The sequence below is a fragment of the Dermacentor andersoni genome, chromosome 8 (assembly GCF_023375885.2).
Source record: "Dermacentor andersoni chromosome 8, qqDerAnde1_hic_scaffold, whole genome shotgun sequence".
Taxonomy (NCBI): Eukaryota; Metazoa; Arthropoda; class Arachnida; order Ixodida; family Ixodidae; genus Dermacentor; species Dermacentor andersoni.
In genome coordinates this window covers 116,995,855-117,009,437 of record NC_092821.1, presented here as the reverse complement: position 1 = coordinate 117,009,437, position 13,583 = coordinate 116,995,855, and the positions used below count along the sequence as shown (strand labels likewise).

General features: G+C 45.1%; 1 protein-coding gene across 1 annotated transcript in view; it reads right to left on the bottom strand.

Moving 5' to 3' along the window:
* LOC129380246 (uncharacterized) overlaps window positions 1–13,583 on the bottom strand; it is a 37,109-nt gene that overhangs the window by 8,074 nt on the left and 15,452 nt on the right. Inside the window, exons 4-12 of the mRNA XM_072289850.1 lie at window positions 13,097–13,131; window positions 11,695–11,875; window positions 10,361–10,481; window positions 9,099–9,165; window positions 8,013–8,096; window positions 6,962–7,167; window positions 2,773–2,847; window positions 1,080–1,128; window positions 138–350 (exon numbers count right to left, since the gene is read on the bottom strand). Coding sequence (XP_072145951.1) covers window positions 138–350; window positions 1,080–1,128; window positions 2,773–2,847; window positions 6,962–7,167; window positions 8,013–8,096; window positions 9,099–9,165; window positions 10,361–10,480 — 814 coding nt within the window. The 5' untranslated portion in view covers window position 10,481; window positions 11,695–11,875; window positions 13,097–13,131. The remainder of the gene's footprint in view (window positions 1–137; window positions 351–1,079; window positions 1,129–2,772; window positions 2,848–6,961; window positions 7,168–8,012; window positions 8,097–9,098; window positions 9,166–10,360; window positions 10,482–11,694; window positions 11,876–13,096; window positions 13,132–13,583) is intronic.

Sequence of the window (13,583 nt, the reverse complement as noted above, 5' to 3'; positions counted from 1 at the left end):
GACGAAATGGACATGTTCACCAGGTGGACACTTACGGAATACCATCCCACCCAACTTGATTTGGCTATCAAGACTCAATGTGCTGGGTTTACACACTACGATTTCCGCGCTGCTTGCTTAACGCTACTCTCGCTCACCTAACGCATAGAGGCCCACGATGATGGCAGTGATGCCGGCCACCGCTGTGACGAAACCTTGGTAGAAGCCTAGACCCGTCGTGACGTCACCAAGGACATTGTCCAACAGGATGACGACGTTCTTTGAGACGTTCAGCGAATGCTTGGCGAAACCATTCAGCTGACCGATGATGTCAAAATGGCCGGCGAAATCTTGCAGCTCGGTCATCAGTCCTTCGCATTACGTGGAAATAAAGTGATGTCACAAACCATGGTGTGTCACCGACACCCACGCCCTGTCGGCTAGCAAAAGTATACCGCTTTCCCGGCTTCTAGTTTTCAATGCACAGTGAGGAAAATCAGACCGAATAGGAAACAAAATTGTAACGCTTCCTTTGGTGGTAGGGCTGACGCGTAACTTTGACTCCATGAGACTAACTGGCAATGCGTAATTTACATCGTTGAAAGCAAGTCGCATAATCACCAAAAAAGCTAACAAATCGGGTCTGTCCGTGGGCAGCGATTAGCCTGACAAACTGCACAATCGACCACAGTACTTTACGGAAGGAAGAATTTCCGCAAAAGTTGAATTTCAGCTTAGCCTTGGCAGACAGTCTCCAACACAACGTTTACCCTTTGCACCTACGTAATCGTTCATTTAGTTGGAAGTGCGATGCCTGTAACAGCAGAATGCGATCTCAATGTTAGCTCTTTTCTATGCTGCCTGTCACTCACCCTTTTCCTTTATACTCGAATTTATCAAAAAGAAGTTACTCCTTATAGTTTTCATTTAAACATCAAGAACGTTGGACCTATATGTGCCCTAAAGTACAGATATCTTTGCAGGTTTTGCTGGTTTCCAAGAAGCCTACGGAGGGAGTTCGCAGAACTGTATAACCTTTTTTTGTGTAAATTTGTTGCACAGATGCGACCGCAAGAGAGATGATAAAGTACCGAACGAACCTTTTCTATGACGGCTGAACTTTTGTCTTGCCTTCTCGCTTGAAGGAATCTGAAACGCAGGATACTACAAATTACGAAAACTTCAAGCTATCCGCATTAATACAACAAAAGATTCCGTGCCCTTCCACTCTTAAGAAGGATGATCAACGAAGCTGTGTATTGGCCCATTAACGGCGAACTGCTCATCCGCCCTGGGTCGGCCCGGTATTGCACTATATTCGGAATCGGCCACTGTACGGGGAGTGCTTAACGACTGCTTCACCTCTGCCGCGGGTCGGCCCGGCATAGCAATATCTCAGAGTTTGTGTCTACACACGGATACGATCCTGGGAGGAACTTGCCCTTAACAGCTGCGCTGTAAAAGAATGTGAGCGCTTTTGGCGTAAGTGCGCTGGAAATCGTATCGTGACGACGCCACGCGGGCGTCGAAAGATGCACTGCATGCATTGGCATGAAGCATTCGCGTTTTAAAGAAATTAAGACAGGTAGCCAACACAGACAAATATGTGCCACGTAACCAACACGTCGAATAAATTCTTCTTTGAAGGGATTGCGTGCGGTAATCCGAGAATATTCAACATGATGCCCAAGTGGGACACCATAAGTGCTCGTTTTATACGCAGTACGCATCGAATTGGTATATAACCGTGCGTTCTGGTGAAATGGTCTCCATGAATGGTAACTTCCTCGAACTTCTGCAGCTATCTGAGTGAATAAAAAAACTTGCCCTACATTCTTCATCACTTTTCTCACTTGAATCTTACTTCGTATCACTTCGTGCCTTACCATATTGATATTCCTACTTCCAATCTTTCGAGCACAGCTCTTAACGCCCCATTCCTGCTAAGAGCGTAGGCGGCGTTGGCAGCGGCGTGACCGAGCCAACGAGCCCAAGAGAAAAAAGCGAACGCGGAGCGGCAGATGACAGACGGGAGCAGCCAACGGGATCCAGCCAACGGCGCAGACCAATGAGAGCGGCCCCTTGAGATACGTGCAGGCGGAAAACTGGTTTCATGCGGGCCCACGCGACCGCTCGTTTCGTACCATCTTCTGATCGCGTCAGCTGTCGCCCGCGCTTGTTCGGTTCGCTCGGTTTGTTGTCATTCGCACTTGTTTCGAACGTCCTGGTTAGCGACTGTTTTGTAAGCAGAGTGTACGCGCGAAGCAAATTGTGTACTTCTTTCCAGAAGCCACGCGGCCCCAGAGATTACACTGCAACCTTCGACGAGTCATTTTCGACTGTTGCCGACTCTTTCACATCTCTCTCCAATTCTTGGCCTCAGTACATCGCGAAATGAAACACTTATACAGCTGCGCTCAAATTTCCAATTAGAGAGTATCACAATCATGGGCAAGTTTTTGTGTTCATTATTACATTCCTTTCCGCGTTGTTCACAGCATCCAGCTACTCGCACTAAGCTGGTATTGAGTTACATGTACTCGAAACATGCTGGGCGGTGCCGAACCCGTGTCTTATATATTCAGACATTCTCGTCTGAACATATCTTCCTACACGCGGACCTCGCGGCAACTCTAGGTGAAGCAGCCTGTCCAGTAGAAGTACAAGAGGTGAACTCGGTTGGATGCACGTCAACATGACAAATGACTACAGAGCTTCAATGCTAACTCATTGACGTCGACTTTCATCGTAGGGGTTGTCACCCTAGAAATAAGCCCGTCATTTCATACTGACCAGTATCAGGACAGCATACATGTTGGTGTTCTTCAGTTTGTCCATGAGCTGCTTGACTCCGTGGGGTAGCTTGATCTGTGGTCAAAAAGGGGAGATATCGCCGGACAATTATTTTGACGCATCTGCAGTTTTTTACTAATTTGTACGCTGCACATGGTTTGAGAAAAAAAGTTCCAAGAATTACAGGGTTGTCTTAAGATCTCTCATAAAAGGTGATCTGCAAAAGCTTACTGTTCCCCCTATCATTCGCCTCTTTCCTCTTCGCGTCCCTTTCTCTTTCTTTTAGTCATTACTGCTCACTACTAAGCATTCTTAGTCATTTGTATTCAATTGTGGCCATTAGAAGGTGCCATTAGATGTGTTGGTCATATCATAGTCATTAGCAGTCAGTACAATTCATTTCAGTCAAGATTAGTCATTACTGGTCATTACTAAGCATTTTTAGTCATTTTTAATGAATTGTAGTCGTTACAAATTGTCCTTAGACATATTGGTCATTTCGTAGGGATTACTAGTCATTACAAGTCATTTCAGTCGTTATTAGTAATTACTGCTCACTACTAAACATGTTTGGTCATTTGTAATTAATTTTTGTCATTACAAGCGTTCGTTAGACATGTTGGTCATATCATAGTCATTAGGTGTCAGTACAAGTCATTTCAGTCATTATTAGTCATTACTGGTCATTACTAAGCATTTTTAGTCATTTCTAATCAATTCTAGTCGTTGCAAGCCGTCGTCAAACATTGGTCACTTCGTAGTCATTAGTAGTCATTGTAAGTCATTAGAATTCATTTTAGTCAATTAGTAGTCGTTACAAGTCATTACTGCTCATTGCTAGACATTTCTAGTCGTTTTTAATCAACTGTTGTCATTAGAAGCCGTCGTTAGACATATTTGTCATTTCGGAGTCATTAGTAGTCATTACAAGTCATTAGTAGTCATTATTAGCCATTACTAGTCATTAATCGCTACCAATCTCTAATATAACCTGTCTTTAAAAGCAAGCTTTAGCTCGGGTGCTCCTATCTAAATAAAGGTAAAAAGAGAATTCGTTTTCACGGCAACCACTGAATTAAATTTCAGCAGGTTTCAAATTTTTTATTATGTTATCAATTTTTTATTAAAAATTGGCAAAAATAAGTTTTCAGAAAACGATACCATACCGTTTACAACTCTAACTACGCAAAGAAAAACATCACAATTCTATGAATTGCATTTGATAGCACATAGAAAGCGTGGAAAATTTATTTGCTGCACATGAATCTACAAAAAATGCAGTAATATACATCGTATACAGTAATATACATCGATAACGGCGATTATGTAGGATGTCAAGATGGAAGTCACTGCCTCACTGGGTAATGCTTTTTACATTACTTTTATCACGTTTTCTTTATGTATTGTGTTTGTTACGTTAATTTTCTAATGCTTTCTTACCCCTGCATTATTGTTTCTGTAGCTGTCTATGTATGTATGCCATATTTCTTTAACCCTTTCAGGCGCCACTTTGTCCCCTTGATTGAAAACTTGCTTTCAGCACAGCTCTTTGATATTCAAACATTAAGAATTTTTAATTGTTTAGCCAGTTTTGTCAAATTTACAGAGGACATCAAAGATGAGAACTTTTTGGTGTTTCGAAACGCACTTATACAGCCACTTTAAAATTATGCCTTGGGCATGACGTCGTGAAAAAACAATGAAAGAAGCGAACCCGCTACATACAAAATACTGACGCAGAGTAAAAACACCCAACCTTCCTACTCATTTTGCTAAAGTGTTTCAATATGTAGGGAACACATTTTAGATACCATTACTTTCAGTGCGTTTGCTGTTGATGCAATATCTTGCTGTACACAACTGTGTAGACAGCGTGTGAAAGGGTTAAGCGCAGACCCAATATCTGGGCTTCGTAGAGCCCTTTTTGCCTGTATTCTTAAAATCGCTGTGATACTAAGATAATTTGGATTTGGTAGGATCTGCTACAAGTACGCCCAAAGCACACTTTGGGGAAAATAGTTTGGGAATCGTGTGTTTCACTCCACAGGAACGGATAAATGGATGTACATATTTAACAGCGCAGATGGACAAAACTACGGGGGGGGACCACCACACGGGTCTGACTACGAACTGCTCATTTTGTTCAAAGAAGCGAAATTGTATACATAGATAAAGACGGGAAAAGGCGAGAACCAACGTAGATAGCCGACGTCAGGAAAAATACAAGCATCGAGTTATCGATCACCAAATGAGGCAACAACTACGGCCGACCGGCAACTGTCCGAGACTGCATGACGACAGCAGAACGCAGGCGCTTGCGAACAACGCTAAACAGAAGAGCGCAAAATAAATGTTAAAACAAGCAACAGCAAGAATGAGTAGGGATAACATCCTACACCTTTAAACAACCTATAAAGAATACAAGGAGGGGTAGTGAGGGAACAAGTGGTTACAGGCTCAAACGGATGCTCTTTGTAGGGATATAGAACCTCCTTATCATGCTGTAAAAGTGAATGGGAGGTAAAGAAATGGGGAACCCTTCTTGTCAACGACATATGCTCCAGAAAGCTCACGTGTCCGCTGTTAACGCTATTCGAAAATTGTGCAGCACCTATCAAACCGAGGCGAACACCCACATTCAATAAGTACATTGCAAAAACAAGGTGGTGTCAAGCGTTTTTCCGTGCAAACGTTTTTCATTATGCTGCTATATACTGTTCTCGATCGCGAGTGCCTCGGACATATATTTGTTTACATGGGATCTAGCGGCCCGAAAATGTATCATACGATCGCACTTTGGTGGCGTACTGAACGCTGGTGCCGAAAAATCATGTTTTCCAGGAACGTATGAACCTGTAAAAAAATGAGCGTAACTCTACTGGGTCATTTTTTGAGCACTCCATTGCAGACGTTGGCACAGGGAAAACTTACATAGCGGGAACGTATCAACGAGATTCTACTGTATTGTCTCCACTTAAAAAGCATCTGGAATTTTTTTCTTTGTTTAGTGGTCTTCCGGGGTGACCCTCACGAAAGAGCTCGCAAGTGAATACCAGCTTCAGTTCCTCGACCTGATAGTCTGCTTTAACAATGACTCCGCATGATGGAAATGCGCTTCGCGCTCAAAAAATGGGGCTTACTTCTTCCGCTTGAGTTCGCCCATTCTAAGCTAGCGAAGTGCCACTGCCTGGGCAGCCTTAAAAAATTCTCTCTGCATGCATCAAGCACAACCAAGCTTCGTGTAGCAAATTTGCCGGCTGAATTTCGTTGGGGTGCCTTGACGAACATAACCTAGTCGACGTTTCCGGGAATCTTCGACATTCCTTGAGCCCAAGTTGTATTTCACATCAAGAAATCAGCGAGAGGTGTCAACGACGTTCTGTTCTCAGCGCTCAGGAAACTGGCAGGCGCGTCAGTAGTGATCATAAAGTGTGACCAGAGTGCGACAAAGAACGAAGGAAGACCATTTTTGGCTTGCAAGACGCACGAATGCCATTTCTGAGGTTTCCCTGACCACTAGGCTTGCATTTTTGTAATAGTATCGAAAGAAGAAGTAATCCATGGGGGCTCAGAATCTTTAAAGTAAAACTGCAGAGTATCTTAAGCTGCCGCTTGAACAGGCTGGATATTTTTCGCGACTCGTATATGATGAGCGTGAATCCAGGTGACTTTTAGCGCGCTAATATGAATTTACACAAATATCTCCGGCTTTCAGTGGTGGAAGTTATTCGCATGTACTACAGCTAGTATCTGCCACAACGCGCTGCAAGCTTCGTTATGAGCACGGGTGTCGTGTCTTTTTCGTGCCAGACCGCACACATAGCGATGTTTTATTTTTTGTACGAGCTCTGTGCCTTCAGAGTCGCATGCTGACGTTACATCATGCACAAACAATTCATATAACAGGTCATGCTATGCCTTCGTTTTTTTTATACATAGTGCATTTTGTTTATGCCTTCACTATGCTTTCTTTCACCATTTGTTTCGTTTTCTTTTTTCGCTGCCCGTCTTTTTCACGGAAGTTTATTTTATGATATTGCGAGAGTCAGCCTTTCCGGTGGTCTATCTTCTAATTGTCATCAACCTCTCATAAATAATAAAAATTCAATTTATTAGCCACTTGAGTGCAATTTGATTTTTTCTTCCATGCATCTAATGGCAACGCAATTGCAGCTTCAGCTGTACGCACCTCAATGCCCTGTGCGAACTCATCCAGGCCGTGCAGCTGCTGCTGTATTTCGCCCATCGCCTGCGCGTCGCACTGTCCTGTGCATACTTTCATCGCATCGTCGATGCACTCTGATGCGTTGTGTATGCTGGTCCACAGAAGTCCAAGGTCGGGATTGTTGGCCGCTTCATCAACTGCCCGGATCAGCTCGTCGATCTCTGCAAGACCTGCGGCGATCAACATGGGGCCTCATAAGGACACTTAGGCTCTTCACTTGCTGAGCCGTATTCACAGTGGTAGGTATAAACGCCTCAATATCCCTGCGCTTGCGACATGTATTCGTACGCCGAGATACTCGTGCCATTTTTGACTGTCATTCGTTGACCAGGCGTGTTGCGTTTCAGCCCCACGAGTTTTCCGAGCAGTTCAGTGTCGTAAAGTTAATTCTCTAATCGCGTAACCTTCAGCGGATGCGTAAACCGCGTTACTTTTTGAGTGTTTCTGACACTACACAATGTTGGGCTATGTCTAACCTTCGAGAAAGAATTGCTTCCGCTTCATATGAAAATAACGTTTTCTTTTGTACCGTTACTTAAACTATATATATATATATATACCTTTCACTACTGTGTTATAAAGGTGTATACATATATATATATATATAGCGCACCCAACACGAGCACAAAACTGAATCATTCGTAGCATATACGACGCCTTGTTGCTTTGCCGCACTGACATTCAAGACTTGCCCTCAACAAACATGCCGGCATCTTTGAAGATTAGTAGAGGCAACTTGGGTAAATATTCTTGGCGTTCGAGCCAATTATGTTCATAGCTCGCGTGCAAGTACATCCTTTTGCCAAAAAGAAAGAATTTATCGACATCCATGCGAGAGGCTATTGCCACACGTTCAGGGTGTTAGGCACAAGTTGCCTGAAACTTCTATGGTACATACAGTGAATATTGAAATATTCCCGAGTAAACCTGCATGTCAGTATAAAAAATCCTGCATTCAATACTTGTGCGAGGGGAAAAAAGTATTTTGTAAGGTGAAGATGAAGGCCGTACGTACGCTTCGCTGTGGTCGCCACGAAGTTCAGCAGAGCGCTCTTGCTTACAACGCTGTCGACCGTGGAAGCCGCCTCTTCGGAGCAGTCTGCGACGTTCGTACAGAAGAACAAAAATGGGTTTTACGTTGAGACTCATTCCCGCAATAAACATAACAGATGCGCATCTAGATCCGGACTGCATACATTCGGTCGCAATTCGAGTACGCCCCTGCTGCACTGCCGCCCTCACAACACAGGTGCCCGAACCCTTTCAGCACTTCTCGCCGTCTACCCTCCCCTTTATTTCCATGACTGTCACATCTATCTACCAGGCAACAGTTACGTAGCGTGCAGCGACATGGTGGAAAACATACGGCATATTTTACTAGCGCGTCGCACTAGTCAGCCAGAGATGAATGAGGACGTAGTAACCCTAGCCTAGGCAATGCCGTTTGAGGATAGCAAAGGCAAGCAGCTTAATCAATCTTACGGTGTACATTAGCAAAAGAACGACTGGAATATAGGTAGTGGAAAGGCTGGGAAAATAAAGAACACAACCTAATGGCAATGGACATTATTTTCTGACAGGATCACCGTTTTGTTAAACACGACCCGCGAGTCTTAAGAACTGGAAGACAAAGGCGCAGAACGGAAACGGAAGTGACGAGCATCTCGACCTCCTACGGCCACCCCGTTGCACACGAGACGGTCGAAATATCCGTCTTATCCATGCCCTGCCATATGCCGGACGGGTTTGAACATGATAGCGTTAAGGGTGCCGTGTCGCAGAAATTCCGGTGTCAGCGTCCCACGTCGGTGACCGTCGTTCAGCGCCAGACGTCGCCTCCGGGAAAATGTTTTCGAACCACCCATATCCAGGCCGTCCCTGTGGCGCAAGAAAGCTACTGAACTGACTGAATTTCTCAAGATAGAATGCGCAGACAAATTGTAAAGCACGCCTTACACACAACCTACGGAGAGGATAGCCTCGGATTGTAATTTAAATATGCTAGAAAACATAATTCCGTTACGCGACAACTCAAAGAAACCCCCCTCAAAGGAATAACGTAAAGGTGTTATTACCCGTAAAAGCTGCAAAACATGCTTACCTTTGATCCGCCGATCAATTGCCTTCGAGAACTCGTTGATGTTAGTGCCGGCTATGAAGGCCAAGTCCTGTAAATAACGCAGCAGTGGAGTCGTGCAAAGTTAAAGTAGCGATCGCGATAGTTTGCCCAAAGAAAAGCTGTAACGACTATAAAGAAGCACGCGAATGTAAGCGAAATATTTTTTCATAAAGAAGAAAGGATGTCCACCGACCTTTTCTTACGATTCACTCGTCCGCCGCCACACTGGTAGGATTTATCTCCTATTCGTTGACGGGTACAGAACATAACTGGTAGCTCCACTTGAAGAAAGAACAGCGCTACAAAGATGCGGACTAAAAGAACATGTACGACGGACGACCTCTCTATCGCATCAGAAAAGCAATCTCTCTTTCGGTAAGTGCCACCGACGGGCAGCTAATGCAGGTGCCCTCAGCCCTTGCAATGTAAAACGTTTCTAATATAACTCTTTCTATAGAAAGTCATCGCTATAACGGGCCAGAAACTTGGTGTCACGAACATATGGACGGAATTTGTGACGTTTACAGTGTTTAGCCAGGTGACCCCCGCATTGTTATTTATGGCCCAATCGTGCTCACGTGCCCTTTCATTGTAACACCGTCTTGTTTGCCCAACATTTGCTCAATATGGGGGGTCATCTGGCAAATCACTGAACGCCACAAATGATGTCAGTATGTTAGTGACACAAAGTTTCTGGCACGTTCTAGAGATAGACTTTCTATAGAAAGAGACATGTTAGATGCGTTTTGCGTTGCAAGGGTCGAGGGCACGTGCATTAGCTGCCCGTCAGTGGCAGTTACCGAAGAATACATTGCTTTTCTGACGCGATAGAGAGATCGTGAAGTCACCGTGGTACTATTCGTGTGTCTATATATATAAACCCTGTTTGTTCAAATAAACATTTAGTTGGAAGTTAGCGCCTGTCCGTCGTACATGTTGTTTTAGACCGCATCCTTGTAGCGCTGTTTTTTTTTTTTTTTCAAATATGTTAAACCAACTCGCCCACATCAAGCTTCTGCTGGTAGATAAACACATACTCTAAAATAACTTACAGCATATGGGTTAGAATTTTGTTTTTAGATATAGCGAAATTCCTCCGAGGCAATCTGTCGAGTGTGAGAGATTATCTCCGGTCATTATTAATACGTCAACGAAGGAACTCGACATTTACGAATGTTGGCGTTGTGATTGAAGAAAAGGTGCACCCTAGGCTCGTTTCCTCACTGATGAATAAGCACACTTACACCTGATGGCTTTCTTGAGACAGCGGGCAAGTTCTTGGCCATGTACCGCGCCTGCTCCCTGGCGGCGTCCACTGCCACACGTGCGTGCCGTATGGTGACAAGCGCTCCGAGACACATCATCCTAAGTAAACAAGGATGGAAACAAAAAATAGTTTGGCACGTTTCGAAAGGAGTAAGTGGTTATGACTAGCCATACGTTGAAAGAGCTAAGCAATTTATATTTCTAGCTGTCACCGAACGTCTTATGTGCCTATAGTGGCACAATTATTGGCATCCGCAAACCTTTGACGTAACAGCTAGGTGAACATTGCCTTCGTATAGCCTCTCGGAGAATACGAAACACTTAACATGATGGGCCGGCCTCACCATTGCCGCTCTTGACAAGGCAGCCAATTTTGTCCGCAAACGTCAGGGTAACTGTGGTAAACGTTCTTGCTTTTTTCCTGAAATATTCGCGTTTCGTTTCTTGTCGACAACTAAGAGCAAGTGACTGGACTTCAGATCCAGTAGTAGGGTTTGGAATTTGTTGTATTTGTCTGCCATTTTTTTAAAGATAGCCGACAACGACGGCCCTGGTCGTCTTCAGCCAACCTCCACTCATCTTGTCTCTCGTTAAAGAAAGAAGAAAAACGACACTTTATTCACTGTCGCCACGGGCGCTACAAGTCGCACCCCTCCGGCTGCGTGCCGTATAGAGACATGAATGAGAAAACAGTGGGCTACTTCGAATCGCTCGCTAATCAGCGCGGAATTTGGCACACCAGACTCAAAGCACGGTGGCGTCTGCTGATGCAGTTCGGGGGTTCACCCCATCGCGAGAAGTGACAACACCTTAGCGGACGAATACAAAAGCTGGGTACCTTAGCAAAATAAGAACAGCAAGTTGTATTTGACAAGTTCATAGTCATGGCCCGCTGCGAGAGGTTACTGTTGTGACAGTAAATGACTTCCTTAATGTGCAAATTGATGAAGGCCGCAGGCGTTATTCCCCTCCAAACTTATCCCTTGCCACTGAAGTACTAAAGCGCCAAACAGACGACAGAAGAAGAAACACGGACGAGCGCTTTTTGTGTCGTCTGTTTGGCGCTTTAGTAATTCGGTAACATGTAACAACTAGCCCAACAAGAAGTTCTGCTCGAATATTATTCCTTGCCCTCACACTCGTGGACGCTCGTCAAATTTGTGCGCATGTTTATGTTTAGCGAATTATTCGGTACGCCAGTCAATATTCGACGAAACGCTTTTGCGAACACACATTTGACCGAGAATATCTAGCCCTAAATATACATTTTTTTTTTTTTTGTCTAGCACGCACGATACCACGCCCCGCTTACGTTAGGCAAACGACGAGTATCCAGAGCGCGAACGTCGTCTTGCGGAGACCCTCTTCCGGGTTTGTGACGAGCAGCGCTTCCGGTGCACGGCCAGTCCGACTAGCGTAACAGTGCCGGCTATCAGGAAGGTGAAGACGGCGACGATCAGCACGCCCGGCGAATGGAGCACCAGCCGCAATAACTGGACAGGAAGTGCGGCGAACACATGCAAACAGTAGCGAGTGTGAGTCGTACTCTTGTGCACAGTAAATGCATTCGCGCTCCGCAAAGGGACGCTATTTATTGTTGGACTGAGTACACCACGAGGCTTAATACTTTCGCAGAACAAACATCATTTGAACGGTGAGTGGAAAGATAGTCTAGATGCGTTTGTCTACGAAACTAACGTTACGACACTGCACTCGCACGTGAAGCCAGACACTTTTGTTCGTCGACTGAGCGAGTTTAGCAACCAAACGAATTTAAAAAAAGGAGAGAGCCGTTTCATATAGTCTTGCTAACTGTTGCTGTCCGTAAACGACTGTGTACACTCTGCTGACGAAATTCACAGGCACGGGCGGCGACAAAATATTACAGGATTAACGAACGTGCATCACACTGAATTCGTAAAGCACTCTGTCGAAGTAAGCGTCGGGTGTCCAGACATACGGTATTGCGCATGCGTGCCTTTTTGTGATCGTGTATCTGCGAATAAGCTCACTTCTTCCAAGCCTCCTATCAGAATCGCGATTCGTGCAGACTACGCTGGGAGATCGGTTTCCGTTTCGGCCATGAGAACCGGCGATGCATTCGTGCACGCCACACCATAGGCTTATCCTTATATCAGTATTCTAAAGGACAATTTTGATGCTCGGCTATTGCATAAAAAACCACCTTACTTGTAAGAGAAACACAGGTACACTTCGAAATAAACCAAGCACAAGGCTGGCAGGTAAACTTTCGGCCAGGTGAAGTTTCCGGTTCGACGACTAAGTTGAATTAATTTTTAGGCTTTGACGCGCCATAACCACGATCTGATTATGAGGCACGCCGTAGTGAAGGACACCGGCTTAGTTTTGACCACCTGTGGTTCCTTTACCGAGCGCCCAAAGCACGTGACACGGTCATTCTCGCATTTCGGCCCCGTTTTGCATTTTGCGGCCGCCGCGGCCGGGATTCGGTCCCATGACCTCGTGTTTAACAGCGCAACGTCAAGGTCACTAAGCAACCGCGGCGACCGTATTGTGTGGTTCGTTACCAGCACAAGATTTGTTTCAGATGCCAACATTTATTTCGGGGGGAAATGCACGATGTGGGGGGGGGGGGGGGGGGGGGGTTCGTTACAGACACGTATAAATTTCGCGAGGCTACATGTCAACTTTCCTCTTCGCAGAGAAAATTCTCAAGTTTATGCGATACTCACAAGATCTCGTTCAATCTTTCCTTCTTCCTTGATGCCTGCGAAATGAGAGAGAGACGGTGAGATAGAGAGAAAACAGACGCCCAGACAAAGAAACTCATGTACAAGGAATGCCGCAGTTAACAGCCTTTTCGCACGTAGTCTTGACCACCTCACGGCACAAGCTGAGCATCTTAGCAACGTGTTTACGTACAGGTGGCTCGCTGTCCCCCACATCATGTGGGAGAGGGGGAGAATAAAACATGACAGCCACTTTTGCATACGATAAAGCGGATGAAGGCCAAACCAGCGCGCTCACGAGACAGTTGACATTTTCACCAGTGGTCATGCATTCGAGTGCTTTAATGAATACATCTTAAGTATACCTTAACACCAAATGTAATGGGCTGGAGTGGCGTAATTAACCGTGCAAGAATTAACTTCTCCTTAATTATCACCAAAGGTCGTGGGTTCGACTCCTACCAAAGGCCTAGGGTTTGACATTAACGCT